We start from the raw sequence: 21,304 nt of genomic DNA on the forward strand, positions 1-21,304 counted from the left end.
CAGGTCAGCCATCAAAACAGTAGACCAACGTCGTCTCGGCCCGTTTCCCCTCATCGCCCAAAGTGACAATTCTCCTAACCAGTCTCCCTCGATCCACAAACCAAACCTGCTTCGCTCTCCACCCCATCTCCAGACACTCCACCTCCGCCATGAAGAGCTCTCCGCTCATACTCAGGTTCGCAGTGAGAAAGACGACTCCATCACCATGCTCTATTTCACTTCCCTTGGTCCATCGGCATCTACTCTTCGTGGATATATATCCGCCTTTCATACCTGCCGAACTCGTAGTCCACCATTCGCTCCATGTGCCATTATGAGGTGGATACCATCGTTCCGTGCGCGTCGGGATAGAAGAGGTAGTAGTCTCCTTCGCGAATATCTGCGAAGGGTAGTGCGACTGAGAGATCTACTCTCCTGTCAGTGTATAATGGCAAAGTCACTGGAAAGCAAGTAACCAGCACGTCATCATGAGGCATGCAGGTAAAATGCCTCACGAAGCGTTAGGAACGCCCTAACAACATACCCACAGTGATATCGGACTCGCTATAATCGCCTTTCTCGTGGCTGAGTTAAACCCTTGTAGTTCTAGAGCAGGCGGAACACCGGAGGAGAGTGCTTTCGAGAGCGACCACGGTCCGTTCAGGTCGCGGAGGTGTTTGTTCATGGCACGATGGCTCGGTTTGCCGTTGAGAGAGCGAGTTGAAGGGGAAGAGTCGCGTGTGATGGCCACAGGCCGCTTGGCCAGTATCGCAGGCATTGTGCCCGATTCTAGGCTGGCTCCGTCCTCAAAGTCGTCAACGTCGTCAAAGTCATCAAAGTCGTCGAAAGAAGGCTCGTCGAGTGGGCGGGAAGAGGTCCAGAGGTTGGAGTGATGAGTGGCAGACATCATGGAATCCTGGCGACTGCGAGAGTTGCGGTAAGATGATGGGATGGAGACCCAGGAACTGGACCGGGGTGGATCCGCAGCAGCGAGGTCAAATACCAGGCCGGCGCTATACTTGCCCATTGGGCATGAGAGAACCGGAGGCAAACCACTGCTCGTGTGTCTCGTAGCTTAATAGGTTGTGCTACCTTGCAAAAGCTTTCTATGGATGCGAGTCATGAGCCATACTTGAAGAGCCCAGTCCAGCGAAATCTTCGGTGGTTCCTGGCCCAACATAGCGTGATGCGCGCATCATAGACTTTCGGCCATGTATGCTGGCGCAAACGTAACGGTCGGCCGTCCAGACTGTCGTAGCTGAACTGGTGGGCCGTCGGCACCATAGCGATACCACACTCCCAACGCCAAGCTCGAAGCAGTCAACACGGCAATCATTTTGCTCTTTCGAAGCGATTATTTCGGTTCCGATGCACCCCACCCTTTGCAGGAATCGGTTATCGGGTTATGGATGCCCTGCATTACGCACGTGGCGTTCCGTTGCGATGGAACAGGGTCCAAACGGCCAGGTCAGTCGACTCTAACCTTTTTGTGACCGTTGCTTTCAGAGCGCTCCTGCACGGCCCCCGGCTCGCCATCTTCATCTTCATCGTCCGCCACGACAGCTCGCTTGCGCTTAGAGAAGCTGGAATCGGCAGAAGGTATGCCATTGTCTTCAAACTCGCCGCTTTCGATCATATCCTCCCTCTTCTCAACCTTTTCGATCATCTGCGTGTACGCCTCAAGCACGCTGTCCAGCGCCGACTCCAGCTTCTCGACCCTCTCACTGTGCTCGACCTGCTTGAGCTGATCCGCGTTGAAGATGTAAAGTCTTTGCTTGGCGTACAGCCGCCAGAAGAAGTAGGCTCTGTCGTTCTCATTCTTCACCTTCTCTTTCTTGGTGATCCTACTTCTCGAACGATTCAATGGCGGGATGAAGGAGAGAGTGTGCATCTCTACCAATCGGTCGAATTGCCGTGGCATAATCTTGTGCTCCCTCATGACGATCTTGCGCAGGTCGCCAGGCACGATAAGATCTGTAGGAATGTTTTGAGTAGCTGAGAGTTTGTCCTCTGGCACATCTGGGTTCACTCGTAAGTCGCGGAACTCTGCTACGTTTCTGCGCAAGTACAGGAGATCGCAGAAATCGCGGAGGTCGTCGAACTTCTCGTTTGGATCCTCGACCGTGAACTCGCGGACATTGCTGGGAGCTGTGAGATGCTGAAACATCGTGTTGTAAAGTGCTTCACCGTGTCCTACGCCGTGGAACGGTGGTAGCACCAAGAATTGCGATAGTCGCTCGCGCGAGGGCAGCTCCAATGGCGACTCAAAGTCGGGTCTATTGGCCATCTCGTTCGGCTTCGCGTCGGGTAGGGGCAGGAAGTGGGTAGCTGGTTGCGAGCTTGGAGAGAAGTCGTCGAATTGTACTTTCCTTAACCGATCGGGGAAGGTGAAGGTCCTGTAGGAGGTGCCATATCCAATCAGCTGATATGGTGGAATGCCGCTGCTGGCGCCTTGATCGACCTGGTACGTCAGGAAGAGCTTCCAGCGCGCGGTGGTCCAATCTTGCTCCAGCTCAAGTATGGTACCGCCGTCAATGAACATAGTTGCTAAGATCTGCATGTTCTCCAGTATCTGCCGTGCTCTTGAATCTGCCAGGCTTGCACACCAGACCTGATATGTCTTGCCATTGCGCTTATATTCGTGGATCTTGTCGCCGGGTGGCTGGAAGTCGACCTGCTCTGGTGGTGCGTTGTCCTCGAAAGCGGCTGCAGGAAGGAAGTCTCGAAGTGCCTCCTCGATGTCTGTTGGTCGTACCTCGCCTTGTGCTGGGAAAGTCTTGCTGGCCTTGAACTTCAGCCTCGGGTGCAAGTCGTGTGCGCGTAGGGTGAGGCTGATGTCGAGACCTTGATAGCCGAATATCGATTCTTGCTCGCCAAAGATGGCATATGTGAACTCGGGCTGGAAGGCAGCCGCGACCTTGCCGCCTCGTAGCAGCTGAATGGTGAAGGAGTCGCTGCTGTTGCTCGACCACTCGTTCACCTGCGCCTGGATCTCCTCATCAAGCTCCTCTTCCTCCATCTCGTCCACCTCGTCCACCGTCTCTGATGTTGGTCGCATTGTGTTTCTCGACGAGGATGGGCCTCGCTGTGGTATGTATGCTGTCGCGTGAGGAGAACTTGTGCTACGTGATGATACAATGGCGTTGTTCGCGCGATGGTGGTGTTGTCGCCTTGGTGTGTGTGTGTTTCGCAAGGTTATTGACTGTGTTTCGTGTTTCGTGAGAGTCTGACGCGCCTTTCCCGTGGGCCGTGAGCGACGCGACAAAGTGGCTCCGCGCTAGCAAGCGAAAGCTTCAGCCACAGTCATATCAACGCCTCGTGTCCGTATCTAGAACACCGTGGACATTCACTTCAATCGATCAACCATAGAAACCTCCGCCGCGCTGGTCGCTATCACGTGAAAGAGCCTTGCGCAACATGCCGCAATAACCACAACCATCGCCGCCAACAGCATACCTCCTAGGACATTCTGGATCTGGCGCAAAGATGTGGGACGGACTGGCGATACTGCTCTTATTGAGCATTGGTGTGTACATGCTACTCACAACTACAGCGTGATGCAAATGGACTTGCTGACATGTCTCGTCCTTAGTCATGGGCACGGCGTAAGGTGCAGGCCATTATACCACATACGCCCAACACTCTCGCTGACCTTTGCACAGCTCCTTCCTCGCCGGATCGCTACCTCTTTCCTTTTCGCTATCACAACGGCAACTGCGTCTCATTACCGCGCTGGGCACGGGAGTCCTCGTTGGGACATCTTTGATTGTCATCATACCAGAAGGAGTTGAAACGCTATACAGTGCGAGTGGAAGCAGTCATGGCCACAGTGAGCGGAGCCTATCACTTACTACAAGAGGCGCGACAGTACAGCCATACCTGCATGCTGCTGCGATAGAGCATCAAGTGAGGCAGGAGACGGAACCTCTAGCCTTTCCCGACCAAGCTATAGACAACACCTTTCGAACAGGCCCAGACGATGGATTTCAGACCCCCAAAGATGCCTCACACGCCGAACCACCCTCGTCGGATCCAGGTCACGAGCCAGGCGTAGTGACACAACATCCAAGCGATCCCTCAACCGAGGCCGAGGACTCAGGACACGATCCTCATGCATGGATCGGCATTTCTCTGATTCTAGGCTTCATCCTCATGTACCTGATTGATACCTTACCTCGCCAGGCGAGCAGCTCCACAGCACCACAACGCTTTCAGGTATCTCTCAACAACTTCAGCCTCAACCGAACGCCCTCCGCCTCGAACGATGTTCCGAGCGACCCAGAAGCAGAATCCTTCGCCACCAACACTCCACAGCATTCCAGCTCTAGACCGAGTTCCACAACAGTGGGCCTCGTCATTCACGCTGCTGCAGACGGAATCGCCCTCGGAGCTTCATCCACAGGACCTAGCAACCACCTAAGCTTTGTTATCTTCATCGCCCTCATAATTCACAAAGCTCCGGCGGCATTCGGTCTGACCACCGTCCTGCTCAAGCAAGGCCTATCTAAACGCATGGCTCGCGCCCGCCTTATCGTTTTCTCGCTGGCCGCACCCGTCGGCGCCCTGATGACATGGAGTGCCGTTCACATCCTCGGCTTCTCCTCCAGTTCGCTCGGAGAGAGTGCCAGCACCGAGTTTGCCACTGGTGTCTTGCTCCTCTTTTCCGGTGGTACGTTTCTTTACGTTGCAATGCATACTATGCAGGGAAACGCTACAGATGGCCATTTGCATGAGGCACACATGATGAATGGATATGCCGGTGTGCCTTTGGACGATGCGTATGCGGTACAGAGTCCACCCTCGCTAAAGCCGGCCACGACAGCTATGGTTGACACGCTAGTGACTGTTGGTGGCATGCTGCTGCCTCTATTGACACAGTTTGGCCACGGGCATTAAGACATCTGTAGCCTTGAGCAAATGAAGAGTACGACAAACAGCTATGTTTCTGACTTGCTCAAAGTACACATTGATACTGATACCGAGAGGCAGCATTGGTAGCCACGATGTGTCTGCTTTCCCCATGGCCTGGAGCCATGGCACAGACACTTCCATCGTGTTCGTTCTAGCTTTCTCGAGAACACGGTCAGCAGATTTTGAGCCTTCTCATACGTAGCGTCTACCCTCTCAATTGTGCAAAAGCCATGTGCCGACATTCGGAGAACCCTCAAAAGCAGGCCAGATGCGCCGGCTTGTCGATTCGAAAGCAGTAGCGTGGCATTCTGCCGGGAACAAGTCGAAAGCCGCCACGGGGAAGCGCTGAACTGGGAACCTTCTCCAATCGAGACACATGCCACGTGGGATGTGTCCTGCATCATGTATGTTCGTTGCAACGGTGCGCGGCTTGTGGAGCCCTACGAGATGTTGCCGGTCTGGCGGGGATCTTAAAGTAGGCGGCAGTGGGGAGGAGCACGAGGGCCCATGGACACTCGCACATTGTGTCTTGGTAGCGAATATCAGCTGCGCTGCCTGGAGAGTACTGGCTGGTGATGCGCTTGTGTAGTGAAGTGGTTAGACATTGATCTTGAGCACGTTATATGCCAAACCTCAGTACTCGGTCGGCGACAGGAAACTAAGTCGAGATCGACTCGGAGCTGTCTCCATACCTCAGATCAACGCAGGTCATCTCAAGATCTGGTATTGGAACAATAATCGAGATTGGGAATCGGAAGTCGCGTATGACTAAGATGAACCTGGTCGGATGATGCGTAACACTTTAATGTGTCGCTTGGGCACGATCGTAGAACCACAGCGTGTGGCGACGTAGACGAGGGAGCTGGCTCGGCTCCCAGTCGAATAGGTACGTACGAATGCTGTCTGGTGCTTTCTTGCAGAGTATCGCAGAGTGTTGATGCCATGCTACAGACACGGCACGTAATCTTGACCTTCACTGCTCCTTGAAGACAAAATGAAGTCGGAGCCTGCTCCGAGCTGCTCCAGATCACTTGGATAGCCTACCCGCCAACGTGCCGTGCGCGCCACGCCTCACTCCGTGGTCGATGACCTCTGTGCCGGTCACTCGAAGCACAAGTTTGTCAAGACTTGGCATCTCCGGGTAGCGCCCGGATGTCATCGCCTGTCGTCGGATCTTGATGGAGTGCAGCCGGGCCACCACGGCACGCCAGCGACCGTCGATCATGATGGGAGCAACAACGTCTGCGTACTCGATGTACATCTTTCGAAAGGGCAGGATGGCTGTCAAATGTACAGCAATCCTCGTTTGCGCATCGGCCCGTTGTTCACGTTGTATTTAATTGGCTCGGAGGTTGCTCCATAGAATTTGTCTCAACGGAGCATGGCTCCGACGTCCTCTCTACGCCCAAGGTACGCCTTGGAGCAAATCCAGTGCCGGTGTCAAGAAGCATCTATTGCAGATGGGACTAGTTGTCGCTGATGGTATCGTTTGATAAGCTCAAGTGAGCCGTACGTTGTGCTCAATCGTCGGCCATCCTTGCCATTCCTTTGATGGAATGTTCCGGGCTCTTTTGCGCGGTGGTGTATGTTGTGTTCATGTCGGTTTGAGACCAGAGAAGTCGCCCGCGTGAGGATCGATGGCGGTTACCCAGCTGAGATCGTCCTCTGACCGGAGTCGCGCGACAATCGCTTCCAGGTCAGCGCCCAAGCGAATGATGGCCAGCAGCATGGCGGCGTCGTTGTCTGGCCGCGTCCTCATCTGCTCGAACAGGTACTCGAGGTTGTCGGCTCGTGTCGATGCTTCTGTCAGTCTCATGCGAAGGGAGCCGACTCGTGTTAGGCCTTCGTCGTACTCGTAAGAGCACTCATGCCCTCGTCGCGCGCAAGACTGACATGTTGGCCGCTCGCCAGTACACTGCCATGCCACGTCAGCAATGCTCGGAGGCGCCTCCTGACGCGGCGCCACTCACCTTGCCCTTCCGCCTGCGACACGGCCAGCATGCGACGTCTGTGAGCTTTCTGCTCTGCGAGGATGGGTCGCCTTCGCCGGGAGAGTCAGGGGACCCCGAGCCTGATGCCTGTAGAAAGGTCGGTCAGCAGGTTGCCCACACGGCGCGAGTGGTGCATGTGGTGGTGAATGGGATGGATCATGGCGGTGGGTCGAGGGAATCACCTTGTCGCCGCGTCTGCCGGAGGCTGCGCCGAGCGAGGCAGGAGACTTGGGGTTGAGCGCGGCAGCCATGTTGCAAGGGCCTTGACTCTTGAGATGGTATCACCTATGTAAGACAGGCCCTAGTCCTGACTCTTGGACTCTTGGGTGAGTAGGTCGTGCCACTGCTGTGTCTAGCTTTACGTAGGTGGTCACGCGCGGGGGAAGGGGAGGGGGCTCAACAGGTGGTGAAGTCAGACCAAGGTGCAATGTTGTCGAGACGAGCAATATATGTACATGCACAGTGTGCAGCTTTGCTGACGATATGCAAAAAGCGATCAGACCCACTACAGGCTTCGACCTGCAGAAAGTGGAAGCTGAATGCCAATCACGTTGTGCTGGCCGGCGCTAATGCGAACGTGCCTGCAGGCTGCAGCCTAACGCTCCGATGGAGGGAGGCTCCTTACGACGGCCCTGGACCTTTGGCGGGCTGAGCGGGCGAGGGGCTGGCTGGTGAGTGTGCGGGTAGGCAGCTGAGGCAGCGTCTTCTGTGCTGGACTAAGCTGAGACGTACATGTAGATACACCGTACAGACTACAGACTACAGTACCTACATGTGGGTAGCATAGCATTCCCTACATGTACCCGTGCGGACCGACCATCCTAGCAAAGTTCCGGCATGCAGCGAACTGCACGTCGGCAGGGGCGAGCAGCGACGAACAAAACGGAAGTGAGCTCCAGCTGTAACATTTGATGGCCGTGACTTTCCATTGCACACCTGCACAGGTACAGCAGGAAGGAACCATCTCAGAAACGGTACCTCCTACGACGATGGAGGAGAGCGACCAGGCGCGGCAAGCCGGCCCACACCGCACCGCACCCATGCATCGGTACAGTAGCCGACGCTCGTCTCTGCTCCTTCCGACCTCGAGCGCGATGCTCCATTGCGAATAGTCACAGCCCTGGGAAAGCAGACTCTAGAGCTCGGTCCCCACCGCATTCCAAGCATGCTACTGCATCGAACAGGCTCGAGAATTGCCCTGCAGAGAGCACACGACATCGGACCCCGACAATGAGCACAGCCGCTACTCCTGCGTGCTGTATCCCAGCATCAATGCATGGAACGATGCGATTGCGATTGACCCGCAGTCCGCCCTTGGTACTGATGCCACGGATGCTTTACACGTTCCCCGCTGAATCTACGCCGGAGACATGACCGACGCCGAAAGCAGCTGGAATCACATGTGGAGAAGAAGGGTCCCGGCGTCTCCAGCAAGAAAGTGGACGACGTTCTTTCGAAAGCGACATGACACAGAACATACCTGCACCTGCTCACTCACCTCATCATGGCCCAGTCCACCCCCGGTATATCCTTGGAGACGAAGATTTTTCAGCTCGGCTATCACTCGCTCCAGCTGCGGATCATCGGCTGCGGCATTCACATGTCAGTAGTGCTTCCGATACAACACGGCCCAATTACGCTACTGGGCCTAGCCAGAAGCCTTGTGAGACCATCTACGTCGCCCTGATGGCTGGTTATCCACAGGAACACCACCTACGTCGTGGCTACATGACGGACAGATCTCTAGGGCAGTCTGCCCATCTCTGTGGTTGTCGCGACAGCCCTGGACAAAGAGTGCCGAGGACAAGGCCCACTCTTGCAGACCTCCAACCACATATGTGGTAGCTCTTGGTTGCTCTCTATCCTCGTGGTAGTGTTTTGCCAAGCGTGTACAGACTACTGCTTAGATTGAAACCCTCGGAGACTGATCCGAAGAGCAAGGAGCCCCAGCCTGGCGCGAAAAGGAGGCTGAGCCGAGAACAGCTAACAGTTGTTTCCTGCTAGGACTGGAGCCCTCAGCGTTCTGATGGAAGCACACAAACGTCCATCACCACCATACCGCTCGTCAAAGGCAATCCCTTCGGGCATTTGCTCGTGATGCAAAGACTGGCGCGACAGAACACTCAGACGGCACAGCGTACCGCAACCATGAGGAAGTACACGAGTACCCGCGAGTCCACCGAGCAATAGCAATCTTGCTGCAATCTCCCAACACAGCTGCGCTTAACAAACAATACATCCACGAATCGGTGGTGGCATGAGCCTCGTACAAGATATCTTGCACATTCACGCACCCGCTGCTCGCCACGGCCGACTGGTGCTACAGCGCTCGAAGCGACCCGGTCGATCTTGCCGTGACCACCAGTCTGCAGGGACTTTGCTCTACCTAGACCTGACAGATGCCGGCTGTTCATCTGACCAAGATGAGAGCTCCGTCGACCGGCTTGCAGAAGAGCAAAGAACGCGACATACCTATCATAGTCGACTCCAGATCTCGACCTGACATCTAGTAATCAGTAGTCGACTTTCCAGATGATCTGTGCGCATGGCGAAGAGCTCTGGGACGTCCATAGGCCGTATGCGCGTGTTCCGTACTACGACGGCCCCAAGCCTCTGCAGGGTCAAGGGGGCCGCCCAAGGCTGGGCAAGGATGAAGATCGGCAGAAGAGCGAAGACAAAGGACGTTCATCGAGCGGCCAGTTGACATGGCTGTATAGTATACCCTCTGCCAGATCCGTGACGATCACATGCGCCAAGCTTTGGTCCGCCACGCTGCTTGCGGAACTCTGCCGAGTCGTTCCAGATCCATTTGAACCGAGATTCTCGATACATTCCACTTCGGAGACTCTAGCATGTAGCCAGATAAGTCTACAGGGAGTCATACACTCCCTGCATGATGTCTTACACAGCACGATGCTGTAGAGATGCATCGTCCAGGAGTACTGAAGGGCATGGAGCGACGGCAGCGACATAATACTAGTGTTAAGACTGCGAGATTGGACACGAGCCCGTTGGATGTCCAGGGAACCCAGACAGATAGGACCTTGTCGCTCTTAAGATCACAGCACGGAAACTGTGAGAGAGGAGCATAATCCGAGCTCATGATGTGCGGCTACCCGTTGAAAATAGTTTAGCGAAGGTGCGTACTATCACAGGCTTCCGTCTGTGAGTGAATGGTCAGAAACTGTAATGGCGGGAGCCGACGCCGAAGGACCGTGCTTGCTGACCTCGTGACTCCTTTCTTCTCGACGTCCTCGAGCTTGGAAATCCTCCACTTCTCCGACAAAATTCTTACCCTTTAAGCTGTACTCTCTCCTTCGCGACAACAACCGCGATAACGTCCGCAACAACACCACATTCTGAACCACGGCCAAGATGTCGCCAAACACTCCCGCCTCCGCCTCTTCTGCTCTTCCTCGTTCCAGTAATAAGCCATTCCGCTTCCTCGACCTCTCCGCGGAACTTCGTAACAAGATCTACGCACTGTCTACCAATGTGCACGAGTATGTCCCATCATTACCGCGGCTTGTGCTATGCTGACGAAAGGTCCAGGTACCAGCCACGTCTCAAGTTCGCCAAAGGCGATGAACATTTCCGTCCCTCTGGCGGCATGTGTCCTGAGCTAGGTCGGCATGTCACGGCGATACTTACAGGACCTCCCCGCCAGACAATTCCGTACGACAAAATCTACATCGGCCAAGGACGCTCCTACTGGGGACACAAGAAGCCAGCGCTGCCAACACCGCTGCCGGGAATACTGGGCGTCAGCAAGCAGGTGAGTAGCCCGGCCTAGTTTATGCCGAAATTGGAGCTGATGTGATTTAGGTCAGCAGCGAGGCTCTCCCCATCTTCTACTCTGGTAATCAGTTCATCATGTTCAACAGCTGCAGTCTCGAGTCCGCCGCACGCTGGGTCTTCGAGACGGTGGGAGGATACAAGGTTAATCTTCGCAATGTCACCTGGCAGGGCCGTGGCCCGTGCAAAGAGGCAGACGTGGTCGCAGCGGCCATACTGCTGACACTCATGTCTGTGGGTATCCTCAAGGATGGAGCCATGAGAATGTACGGGAACGGAGCTGTTCACATGCTGTGTCGCCTCCGTCGCTTCCTCCAAGACACGGCTGTGGACGGCACCCTGTTTGGAAAGAGTAAGGAAGATCTTGAAGACATGGGCTTTGAAGACGTCGCCTCGCTCCTTGAGGATCCGGTGGTCAAGTGGTGGAAGAGTATGCCAACCGTACAGGAGGACCAACCCTGTGCAGCTTGCGCAGCAGAGGTGATCGCCGATTCGACTGAGGATGGGGACTCAACTGACGATAAGGAAGAGGATGATGACGAGGATGATGACGAGGATGATGACGAGGATGATGACGAGGATGATGACGAGGATGATGACGAGGATGAGGATGAGGATGGAGGTGAGAATGGGGATGAGAACTAAGGATGAGGATTGGAGTACGGACGAGGACTCGGATAAGAAAGTCTGATGCACTAGTGGAAAGGCGAAGGCTTGTCGATGCACTGTTCAGCATTGACGAGCATGGTTCCAGTACAGACATGAAACAAACGCGGTGTATAACATGGTATTGATGGCTCTGGAATGTAGCATAAGCCTGCTGATAATAGTCGAGCCTATAGACATGTGCGCGAACATGGTCAGCAGCGACTCAGATTGGGAGCATACTTGATGCAACTAAGCTACTACTAATCATAGAAGTAACAACACCGCCCTAAAGAACCCGTCACTCAAGCCGGCAAGCCAGCTTCAATCGCCTCACTAAGCGTCTGATTCTCCACGGTCCACTGCTCAAACACATCACCATACTTCTCAACCAACAAATCGCTCACCATCCTCCCAAACACCACACTGCCCCAGTCATTCAAATGCGTGTTATCATCCGGAGCCAGATTGTACACATGGCTCGCATCCGGACCGATAGCATTGACATAGTCTGTACTGGCCTTGTTCAGATCGATCCATTTGGTCTCGCGCTCGAGGGCAACAGAGATGGTGGCGTTGCGCTCGTTGGCGAGATTCTCGATCACCCGGGGCGGATCGCCTGAGAAGGTGCGGCGAGTCAATGATGAGATGAGGATGGGTTCTGCACCGACTGAGCGAACTTCGTCGACGAAGGTGGCGAGATTTGCTGCGAATTGGGACAGGCTGATGTTTGCTGCAGGCTTCTGATCGTTGTGGCCGAACTGGGACGATGCGGATCAGCATGCGCGTTGGAGCTCGGAGACAGACTGTCGTGCTTACTTGGATCGTAACGAATACATCGTAAGCATATTTGTGGCCTTCTGCCTCCTCTAATACAGTGTCCCAATCGCCGAGGGCCCTGAAGCTCACAGTCGTGGTGCCGCTGTGACCGTAGTTTATGCCCGATGCTGGACTTGAGAGCGTGGTTTCCAGAAAACCATCTCCCCAGCCGCCGCCCTTTGCGGTGGTAGAGTCGCCGGCGACTAGGAAGAAGGGTGGTAGTGCACTTCGTGAGGCTATAGCGGCGGCATATGTTGTGCTTGCGCTGATGGCAGCGCATATGACAGCGGAGGTTCTCATAGCTGGGCTGAAAACGTGGTCTTAGGTTTCGATCCTGTTGATCGCTCAGTGGTCATATATGGACCCATACATCGTAATGCCAATGCCGGCTTGGCGTATGCTATGCAAACCCCTCGATATATATATTGTTCCGAGAAAGCTGTCGGGTCCTATTCGCCCGCGTCGATCGGCAGTTCCGCCAATCGTGCATGAGATGATGGACTGGGTACGTCCTGCCACCCGTGTCATGAGTTCGAGCACCCACCGATGCCGATGTTCCAAACATTCGATGTGGTATGTCGATGAACTTTTTGTACACAAATATACTGCAAGTGAAGCAACGCTCCAGCGGTGCATCTCCCTGTAGCTTATCGAATAGTGCCTGCTTGCCAGGGACTGATACTGCAATGTTTTCAACTAACTTCCAAGATACGGCCGCTGTCTAGACTCCTTGTGTGAATGCCATTAGGTCGGTCGTCACTAATATCTTAGAGTCGAGTCCACTGGAGCTGGCTCGCTCTCTTCCTCGTCGCCCTCTTCGCCATGGTCTCCATCGTCATCTTCAAACTGTTGCCGCTTCTCCTCCGGCAGTAACGTCTCGTCGCAGAACAATTCGTAACGCTTCTTCACCACTTCAAGATGCAATCTCAAAGGAAGATCCCTCTGCTTCGGCAGACCGTGTTTCTGGAGGTAATGCTCCTCCTCGCATTCCGGCCGTTCGGCAAGGTGTTCTTCAATATTATTCCACACGTACTCGCCGCGGACGTTCTTGTCAATGTACCCAAAGACACATTCTGCACCTCCGTGGCAGGGGCACATCCAATACCATCCACGCCTTCCCGGAATCATGGTGAGTTCCATCGAATCTTGGCACAGGTACCACTCCACGATCTCCAGAGAGTGGATGTTGTCCAGCGCTTTGTCGTTGAAGCTGAGTACAGTCGCAAGGTCTTCTGCCCTGTTGCGTAGGCAGAATTCCGGGGAGCTCCAGTAGCCGCGATAGTTCTTTTTGTACGTCTTGCTGGCTTCATGGTAGATTTGCCGACATACTAAGAGCAGATCCTTGGTTGGTGGAAGCGATTCTGCGAGATTGATCTTCTTGCCATACCAGTATTTGTACTCTACCAGTGTCGGAGCGAAAGCTCGATCGTAGATGTTGAGCCGTAGCTCCGCCGGTATGCCTAAGAATGAGGCTGTATGCTCTGGCGGGTGCATTTGATCGGTGCATGGTTCGGCCAGTGACGCCGAGGCCATATATCTTATGATCTGGCTGGTTTTATCCATATTGTACTTCTCTACGTTACCGGCAGAGGTCTGGCAGTCGGTGAGTTGTGGGAAGGAGAGGCAGCCGCACTTGTGGAGATGGAGCTTTATACCCTGTAAAGGGTAAGCAGACTCGGCTCGACTGTCCTTGCTCCTCTGTTTCCTCGCACCTGCGACCGCCTGCATTGATTTCGATACCGCATTTAGTAGACAGGTGGTCAGTATATGTCACTCGATGTCATGAGGCGTTCTCATCGATGATTGGAAGTTCGTTGATTGGAAGCCATGTGTCAAATGCTGCTAGCTCTTGGCGTGGAGCGCTGCACCCTCGATCGTCACCATCACTTGCCATCGCCTTACCCAGCCCATTTCCCTGCAAAGGTTCACTCCCTCCGAAAGACCTGAAGCCTCTCTTGAATCGCTTTACCGGCAGACCAACAGACATGTGTGGGTCCTCCAAGCCGAATTTCAGAGCGTGGTCCAGCTCTTGTTCGCTAAGAGGACGGCCAATAAGGTGAAACTGGGCATACTTGGTCTTCGACATCGACTTCGGCCTCACACGTTCTTTGACCTGTGCCACGCGCATCCCGCTATGATCGCAGTAAATCCATCCCTCGCGCTGGGGCAACATGCGCCAGTGTGAATAGATGTGGTAGTGTGGATCCGGGTCGCTACCTCCGATGATCTGGAAGGAGGTCATTCTGTCAAGATCGCGGCTAACGTGCTTTTTGTGGAGTATGTTGGCTAGGTCGGCAGTGCGGGCGTGGATGCAGAATTGGTTGGTCGTCCAGGACTGGCGGTGAGTGGCGTGATGCATCTTGCGCGCTTCTTCGTAGACGGTGCGACATGTGGGGAGCAGCGCCTTTGGAGGAGGAGTTGACTTGAGCAGTACGACGAGATGAGCCTCGAGCACAAGCGGTGGTTCAAAGGCCAGCTCGTAGACCCGGTTCCGCAGCTCCGGCGACAAGCTCAGGAAGCCGACGCGGCTGCTCTCGTCTTCGGCTTGCATCTCGTGCAGGGAGGGTGCGTCGTATCGCTGGCGATTGATTGTGTTGACGAGTTCGTGAGGTGCGTTGCCAAGTGCTGAGAATACACGTAATTGGGCTTGTGAAGCATGACTCAGCCCGCTCATACCGTTGGACCGTCGTTTCCACTCACAAGATCAGTACGTCTTCGCAAACATCTTCCTCGCCAAACCAGCAAAGTCCAGCCCACTCTCTTCATCCACAACCTCCCAAAGGTTAGGCTGCGTGAAGACCGCCAACGTATTCCTAGCGATACTTCCATTCCTGTCCAACTCCGGCGCACCACCTCTCACAAAGTGCGGCACAGCCCTGAACCGCCCCCTCGTCATCTTCTCCAGCGCCTGTCCCGTCTGGAAAGCTAAGCAGTCACGCGGGATATTGACCTGCGTGCTCCTCCCACTCCGATCTTTGATCCACAATCCAGCCTTCGGATCCGGATGAGACTCCCGTTCCGGAAGGTCCGGTACAAGGCCATCTGTCGAGACTTTCGGAGGATGCGCAGCTTCGTCCACGAACATGTTCGACGTCAACCCCGTCAGAGCACCAAGATCAATATGAGTGCCGCACCAATCATCATCACGCTGCCCCCACGCCGCATCCGGACGGTCCTGCACATTCGCCGGTCGAGGCGGCGGGAAGTAATGCAACAACCTTGCTTTCGTGCTAATACTCGTCTTCACAATCCCCTCCAACGTCCCATCTCTATACCCCTCCACCTTCGCCACCCCAAATCTATCACAACTCCTCGCAACCAGCGCCGCCACCTCCACAATCATTCGACAAAGTTCCTCAAAAGTGCTCGCAAAGCCCGGCAGAACTTTCTCATCCGGCCAGACGTTCGCCAGCGTCATATCCGGCAAGTCAGGATACAGCTGCCTCGCCTTGGCCTCCAACACCTCATCGTGGACGGGCTGAGCATAGTAAGACCCCTTATTCAGGTCCGGGAGTCCCGAGTCGAGTTTCTCCTTCCCGTGGCTCCAGCCTACGTTGAAGCGCGCCTCGGGCCGTTCGACTCTCGCCAGTTCCTCCGCCGGGAGGTTGGCGAGGCAGCTGCTGAGACTCAGGAGTTTACTTCGAAGCGCGGCGAAGTGGGATGGTAGGTCTTTGACTAGTATGATTCCCAGGGAGTCGGGTCCGAAGGCTTGTTCCAGGGATTCGAGAGAGATGTTTCCGTCTTTGAGGTCCTGGAGGCTTACAGTGATGACTGGAGGTCGAGTCATAGGTGTCATGCTTTGCTCCATCTTGGTCTCTGAACGTGGTATGGAGGGGCAGTGTGACTATCAGGCAGGAGGTTGTTGAGTGAAGTACACAGAGATGGCGCTTGTAATCGGCTAGCGGCAGGAGATGCTCCGAGACGAGGTCTAGACATCGGAGTTGGCCGAAGGATGATCAGATGCCGTTGCAGAAGGATCGGTGCGGGTTCGATACAATGACCTCCAACGACAGTGAGCGCAATCATATGTATCAAGTCTGCACAAGTCCATAACGCAACACATAACAGCGGTACAGCACGTGCATGGCTGACGCGACGTCGACATCACGCGTCCATCAGCTGGCAAGAAACCAGGCTCTTCCTTGTTGATATCATGGATAACCTCGACGAATGGTTCGACTAGTATCTGGGGTATCTGCAATCGACTGATCTTGCGCCATGGATTCCATTGCCTATACCAAAGGCATCTTTGAGCACCCAAACACCTACGCTAACACCAAAAGTACTCCATCCCATTACATCCAGAACCATCTCCCTCTCGGATCACAACCACTCTTTGCGAGCTCAGACTCCTAGTCCAACTCTCCAAAGCACAGCATCCGCACCTCGCAATCTTCACTTCCGCTTGCCACACGACTATCACTGAGCCATGCGCAAGTCACAGGTCCTTGATGTCCTGTGAACGTCCGCTCACATTTACCGGTTCTCGGGTCCCATATCTTCATCATTCGGTCCTCACTGCCTGAAATAAGGCGGAGATGATCTGCGGCTAGCGCCCAGATGCCTTCGACGTGACCGAAGAAGGTCCGGATACATGCTTGCGCACGGGGCATGTGTGAGTTCGTCAGTGGATCGGTCGGTATGATCTCAAAGTCCGTGCCTGCTTGCGGGCAGGGCTCGTGGCGCTGGGATGGACGAAAGTGGGTGTCCCATAGCCGAATCGTCGAGTCCAAAGCTCCGGTGAACATGTATCGGGGCGGCGCTGGACGCTCGCAGTCATTAGGCCAGAACGGCTCTGTCTTGAGAACATGACCGTGAGCATTGTCTTGGTGCGACGCTGCAATGGTGACTGAGCTGACACTGCTTTCATCGTCATCTTTTTCGGGCGTCCGTCTGAGGTCGTCCATCTCAAACTCGACTGGCATCGGTACGACTTGCTGAACCTGTCCTACATGGCCTTCGAACACTCTGATGCATTCCAAGGTGTCAAGATCCCAGAGCCTGACCGTCAGGTCATCCGATGCGGAGAACAAGGTCCGTGATGGCTCGTCGATGCGAACGCAGTTGACCCAGTCAGTGTGGCCGCGAAGCAGATAGGTTGACTGCTTTTGAGAGTCCCAAACACGAATCATCCTGTCCCGCGAACCGCTAGCCGTGTACCGCGCAGTGAAGTGTAGCGTGATGACACCATCAGAGTGGGCGTTGAATGTTCGCAATAGCTTGCCATTCTTCCAGTTCCACAGCTTAAGGGTAGAGTCAAGGCTGCCTGTCATCAACTTGCCCGTGTTGTCAAATTGGAGACACCTTATCCCGCTGGTGTGGCCAGTCAGAGTGCGAAGACATTCTCCGGTACTGATGTCCCAGACCTTCACTGTGGTGTCATATGAGCCTGTGATGAGGGTGTTTTCGTCGAATTGCAGACTCATGACACCATTGGTGTGACCCTTGAAGACCTTGGTGCTGCATCTCCCGTACTTCCAAGCAGTGCCGACCTTGAATCTGTCCTTGTACACGTCCTTCCATGGCCGCCTTTTAGGGGCAAAGTATGCATCGTTGCCCGGTACACCAACAGATGACTCTTGTGACGAAGTAGAGCATTGTCTCTTGACCATCTCCGGCGATTGCGAGTCTTCGTGTGGTCGCTTCGTTCCAGCGCTGGAGCTCGACTCTGCTTGTTGAGGCGGAGGCAAACTGTCTTCGGGTATTGGTGTGATATTTGGCGACCATTCATTCATCCCTCTGCCCGACGCCCTCAGCTGAATCTGTCTCTTTTCAATCCTCAATCTCTTTCGTTCCAGCAGAGGCAGTCCCCAGCCGCACTTCTCGCACTTCCTGTCAATATGCTGTTCACACATTTTGTGCCAGACCACATCGTCATCGGCCAGTTCGCGCCATCTTTGGCTGACTTGAGCAGCCTTGCAGAGGGAGGTCGTGTCTAGATAGCATAGAATCTTGAAGCCGAGCTCGGGAGGAAGGGCAGCGAGGAAGTCAATCTTGATCAGATCACGAATGTTGGCGGAGATGAAGGATAACTGTGGGAAGCAGCATTGAGTGAGGATGCCCTGGAGCATTAGGTTCCGGTGCTTTGCGGGCGCGGCGGAGAAGAGGGACCAGACGTGGGAGATGGCCTGCTGATCGGACTGTGACAGGGTGGCCAACTCGTTCTGTAGCTGATCCATTGACGGCTCGTTTGCTTGGCGACGGCACTTCAGATCTGGTCGGTGACGGTAGCAGAACTTGGTGTTGACCTTGGGCTGGTCGTGGTCGAGGCGAGAGTTGGTGGAATCGGAGCCGTTGATGGGGTTGTATTGCATGGGGATGTGTTTGGAGAGGAAGGGCGCAACAGTCATGTCGGCATGTTTGGAGGTGGTGTGCATCATGTTGATGTTGTCGGCATCGCCATCGCGTTGCGTGCGATACTCACTCCTTAGTGAGCCGTCGTGTTCGTGATTATGGCGGAGTAGCTCGCTATGGACGTGCGCGCTGCCTAAGGAACCAGACCCCAGGGCCGGGGAGTGGGAATGGTGTCCGTCGGCGGCAGGAGTTGGCTGCTGCTGAGAGTGATTATCATGGAGATGGGCGTGGGCCATGGTGTGACTGAGCAGTCGCTTCGACAATTCCTCGTCTGCGTGCTCCGGCATGGCGACGGGATGGCGTGATCGCATGGCGTTCGGCATTCGCTGATACACGGATTATGCGTCGCGATGGTGCCTCATCGAACGGCGGTGACGAGCCCAGTCGAGCTCAGACACTGTCGATGCGACTAGAGGTATGCCCGGGCGTGCTGAAGAGTCGTTCGCTCCGTTGACCGTGATGGACTCGAATGGGACGGGACGTGGACGTGGGTGTTTTCGCAGCGCCGGTCTCGTCGGTGACACGGTCCTGCTGTGGTGTGATTGCGAATCTGGGCGGTATGGCAGTGCTGTGTATTCGCCCCAGCGTGCCCAGATGCTTGGGTGTTGGAAGAGGAGAATCGCACGCCAGTCGGTCTGGATATTAGGTGCTTCTCTTCCAGGACAGGGAAGCCCAGATGCACCTGCCACCTGCAGTCTTCGGCTGCAGTTCGCAACTTCGCAACCTTGAAGACTCCCAAGCGATGGCGCGACCAAGCTAACTTGAAATGGTCTCTTCGGATTGGCTGCTTACAGACCCGTCTTTGTTAGAAAGGTGGTTTGCCACGTTTCGTGAAGATTCTTGAAACGTAGTCAGATGCACTCCTCTGCAGAGCGTCGAGTCCATATACAATTGTACAAATTACTCAACCGAATCGTAAAGGTGAGGAGAAGTTGTGCTACAATCCATCATGCAAGCATCATGCAGCAAACAGGGACCCCTACTGCAGACTGCGGACCGACCGGCGACCGCCACTTCCGTTTCCTGGAGAAAGCTTGGCATGGTCGTTCGTTGTGCTGTGTCAGCTGTGAACTCTTCTCCATCACGCCATCACCGGCATGCACCTTAACGTCACCGTAGTACTGTACCCCCGACCATCAGGCACGCAGGCTACACATCTTCACCAGGTTGTCATCGGCTTGCCGAACTCTGCACAAGAAATGCCATCGCCATCATGAGCACCTCAGAGTCTTCCTTGTCCAGTTCACCACCTCCGCCAGACTCACCAGAGGCAAGCTATGAGGGTCCACCGACTTTAGAGCGCTTAGTGATACATTTTGTGTCTGCAAAGAGGTCTCTCAACTCTACCGGCTATGTCTTCCGTGCCAACGAGCTCGTCACGAGCTCACGATCCCTTATCGAAGAGCTTGCCGTGCTGAACGCGAAGAATGCCTTTGCTAAGCGGGGCCTGGACGAGCAGGTAGACACGCTCGATGCCATCCGGGACGCTATCGTTGCCGACGGGGACAAAGTATCTGATCAGTTCAACGCCACTCTTGCCACCCTAGACACTGCCCACATCAGGCTGGAGAAGACATTGAAGACGCTACGAAAGACAGTGGTGCGCACGAAACAGACCGATCAGGCAGCAAGTCAGGGGACAGCATCGGAGAGTGCTGTCAGTGACTCCCAGCAAGATGAGCAGAAGACTCTTTTCGACTTCATCGACGAGCAGAACCACGAAGACCTGCTAAGCTCGTTGCGAGGGCTCATTGACTCTCACCATGTTGCCCGTCGCGAGCTGAACAGCAACTTGCAAGTCTTTGATGATTCTCTCAAGTCAATATCTAAACAGCTCACTATCTCGCCAGAAGCCTCGGCAGGACCGAACAAGCCCACTATCTATGATGAGCCACCAGCTACGATCGAGCAGCTGTTTCGGGGCATGGAGGACCACGCCACTGAGATGGCCTCCAGTCTGCAGAATCTGATCCAGCACTACGACCTGTGTGTGACAGCACTCAAACATACCGAAGGTGGTGGCGAGGCCGCAAAACAGGCCATCGACATTGCAGAGTTAGCTAAGGGCATTCTGGGTGCCGAGGAGAGTTTGTATGGCAAAACGGTCGCGGAACCCATCTCGGACGAGGAACGCGCGGAAATGCTGCGGATCATTGACAAGGATTCTTTCGAAGTCGAGGATGTGATGGCTGAAATTCGAGATCGCGCCAGTGAGATGGAGAGTCATTACCAGGAGCTATCAAGACATGTCAGCAACGGGCGGTCGCAGAATAAGACTCTGCGGCATGTCCTCAGTTTGATGCATGAGGTCCGTGCAGCTATACCTGGCTACCTGCGCGCAGAATTAAAGTACCGCGAGTCCTGGACTGGCATCAACCGCGAAATTCTGGCCAAAACTCAGGCGTTGGCAGATCTTAGTGTCTTCTACGAGCAGTTCCTCTCTGGGTATGGCAAGCTTTTGAAGGAAGTCGAGAGGCGCAAGGCGAGTGAGGCGCAAATGCAAAAAGTCGCAGAACGTGCGAAACGGGACCTGGCTAAGCTCTACGGGGCGGATCGTGTGGCGAGGGAGGAGTTCATGGAGCAAGTTGGGGAAGTGCTGCCAAGCGATCTTGGCGAATGGTATGGGCTGGGACTGGAAGCCCCAAAATGGTCGGTCAACGTTGTCGTGCCTGATGATGAGCTCGAAGAAGAGTGAGGCATGGATCTGAAGATATCAACTGCTCATCCATTGTATTGTGCGAACTACTCGTAGTCTTTGCTCGCCCCGCCTTAGCAGTAATTTTATGCACGAGACTGAACTGTTCTCGAGA

The 21,304-nt window shown here is 54.7% G+C and overlaps 11 protein-coding genes across 11 annotated transcripts; 3 read left to right on the forward strand and 8 right to left on the reverse strand.

The window, feature by feature from the left end:
- Nucleotides 1-4: 4 nt before the first annotated feature.
- Nucleotides 5-1,006, reverse strand: CLAFUR5_05800 (uncharacterized protein; the record flags this gene model as incomplete). The annotated part of the gene is made up of 2 exons (XM_047904948.1): nucleotides 5-406; nucleotides 524-1,006. The coding sequence occupies 2 exons, from the start codon at nucleotides 1,004-1,006 to the stop codon at nucleotides 5-7; spliced, it is 885 nt and encodes a 294-aa protein (XP_047762519.1).
- A 441-nt stretch (nucleotides 1,007-1,447) lies between these two features.
- CLAFUR5_05801 (Histone acetyltransferase type B catalytic subunit) lies at nucleotides 1,448-3,037 on the reverse strand (the record flags this gene model as incomplete). Its single annotated transcript, XM_047904949.1, has 1 exon — nucleotides 1,448-3,037. The coding sequence occupies one exon, from the start codon at nucleotides 3,035-3,037 to the stop codon at nucleotides 1,448-1,450; it is 1,590 nt and encodes a 529-aa protein (XP_047762518.1).
- A 428-nt stretch (nucleotides 3,038-3,465) lies between these two features.
- Nucleotides 3,466-4,875, forward strand: CLAFUR5_05802 (Zinc transporter ZIP9; the record flags this gene model as incomplete). The annotated part of the gene is made up of 3 exons (XM_047904950.1): nucleotides 3,466-3,505; nucleotides 3,572-3,584; nucleotides 3,642-4,875. 3 exons carry the CDS (start codon nucleotides 3,466-3,468, stop codon nucleotides 4,873-4,875), a joined length of 1,287 nt encoding a protein of 428 aa, XP_047762521.1.
- Nucleotides 4,876-6,484: 1,609 nt separating this feature from the next.
- CLAFUR5_05803 (uncharacterized protein) lies at nucleotides 6,485-7,132 on the reverse strand (the record flags this gene model as incomplete). The annotated part of the gene is made up of 3 exons (XM_047904951.1): nucleotides 6,485-6,805; nucleotides 6,861-6,968; nucleotides 7,064-7,132. 3 exons carry the CDS (start codon nucleotides 7,130-7,132, stop codon nucleotides 6,485-6,487), a joined length of 498 nt encoding a protein of 165 aa, XP_047762520.1.
- A 3,124-nt stretch (nucleotides 7,133-10,256) lies between these two features.
- Nucleotides 10,257-11,321, forward strand: CLAFUR5_05804 (uncharacterized protein; the record flags this gene model as incomplete). Its single annotated transcript, XM_047904952.1, has 3 exons — nucleotides 10,257-10,384; nucleotides 10,434-10,656; nucleotides 10,707-11,321. The coding sequence occupies 3 exons, from the start codon at nucleotides 10,257-10,259 to the stop codon at nucleotides 11,319-11,321; spliced, it is 966 nt and encodes a 321-aa protein (XP_047762609.1).
- Nucleotides 11,322-11,626: 305 nt separating this feature from the next.
- On the reverse strand, nucleotides 11,627-12,440 carry CLAFUR5_05805 (Rhamnogalacturonan acetylesterase RhgT; the record flags this gene model as incomplete). Its single annotated transcript, XM_047904953.1, has 2 exons — nucleotides 11,627-12,082; nucleotides 12,141-12,440. 2 exons carry the CDS (start codon nucleotides 12,438-12,440, stop codon nucleotides 11,627-11,629), a joined length of 756 nt encoding a protein of 251 aa, XP_047762509.1.
- Nucleotides 12,441-12,899: 459 nt separating this feature from the next.
- On the reverse strand, nucleotides 12,900-13,634 carry CLAFUR5_05806 (uncharacterized protein; the record flags this gene model as incomplete). The annotated part of the gene is made up of 1 exon (XM_047904954.1): nucleotides 12,900-13,634. One exon carries the CDS (start codon nucleotides 13,632-13,634, stop codon nucleotides 12,900-12,902), a length of 735 nt encoding a protein of 244 aa, XP_047762517.1.
- A 286-nt stretch (nucleotides 13,635-13,920) lies between these two features.
- On the reverse strand, nucleotides 13,921-14,691 carry CLAFUR5_05807 (uncharacterized protein; the record flags this gene model as incomplete). The annotated part of the gene is made up of 1 exon (XM_047904955.1): nucleotides 13,921-14,691. One exon carries the CDS (start codon nucleotides 14,689-14,691, stop codon nucleotides 13,921-13,923), a length of 771 nt encoding a protein of 256 aa, XP_047762515.1.
- A 153-nt stretch (nucleotides 14,692-14,844) lies between these two features.
- CLAFUR5_05808 (uncharacterized protein) lies at nucleotides 14,845-15,948 on the reverse strand (the record flags this gene model as incomplete). The annotated part of the gene is made up of 1 exon (XM_047904956.1): nucleotides 14,845-15,948. One exon carries the CDS (start codon nucleotides 15,946-15,948, stop codon nucleotides 14,845-14,847), a length of 1,104 nt encoding a protein of 367 aa, XP_047761911.1.
- Nucleotides 15,949-16,492: 544 nt separating this feature from the next.
- Nucleotides 16,493-18,781, reverse strand: CLAFUR5_05809 (putative E3 ubiquitin ligase complex SCF subunit sconB; the record flags this gene model as incomplete). Its single annotated transcript, XM_047904957.1, has 1 exon — nucleotides 16,493-18,781. One exon carries the CDS (start codon nucleotides 18,779-18,781, stop codon nucleotides 16,493-16,495), a length of 2,289 nt encoding a protein of 762 aa, XP_047761910.1.
- Nucleotides 18,782-19,707: 926 nt separating this feature from the next.
- Nucleotides 19,708-21,189, forward strand: CLAFUR5_05810 (Autophagy-related protein 17; the record flags this gene model as incomplete). Its single annotated transcript, XM_047904958.1, has 1 exon — nucleotides 19,708-21,189. The coding sequence occupies one exon, from the start codon at nucleotides 19,708-19,710 to the stop codon at nucleotides 21,187-21,189; it is 1,482 nt and encodes a 493-aa protein (XP_047762379.1).
- Nucleotides 21,190-21,304: the final 115 nt, after the last annotated feature.

Source organism: Fulvia fulva, chromosome 5 (genome assembly GCF_020509005.1).
Source record: "Fulvia fulva chromosome 5, complete sequence".
Classification (NCBI taxonomy): domain Eukaryota; kingdom Fungi; phylum Ascomycota; class Dothideomycetes; order Mycosphaerellales; family Mycosphaerellaceae; genus Fulvia; species Fulvia fulva.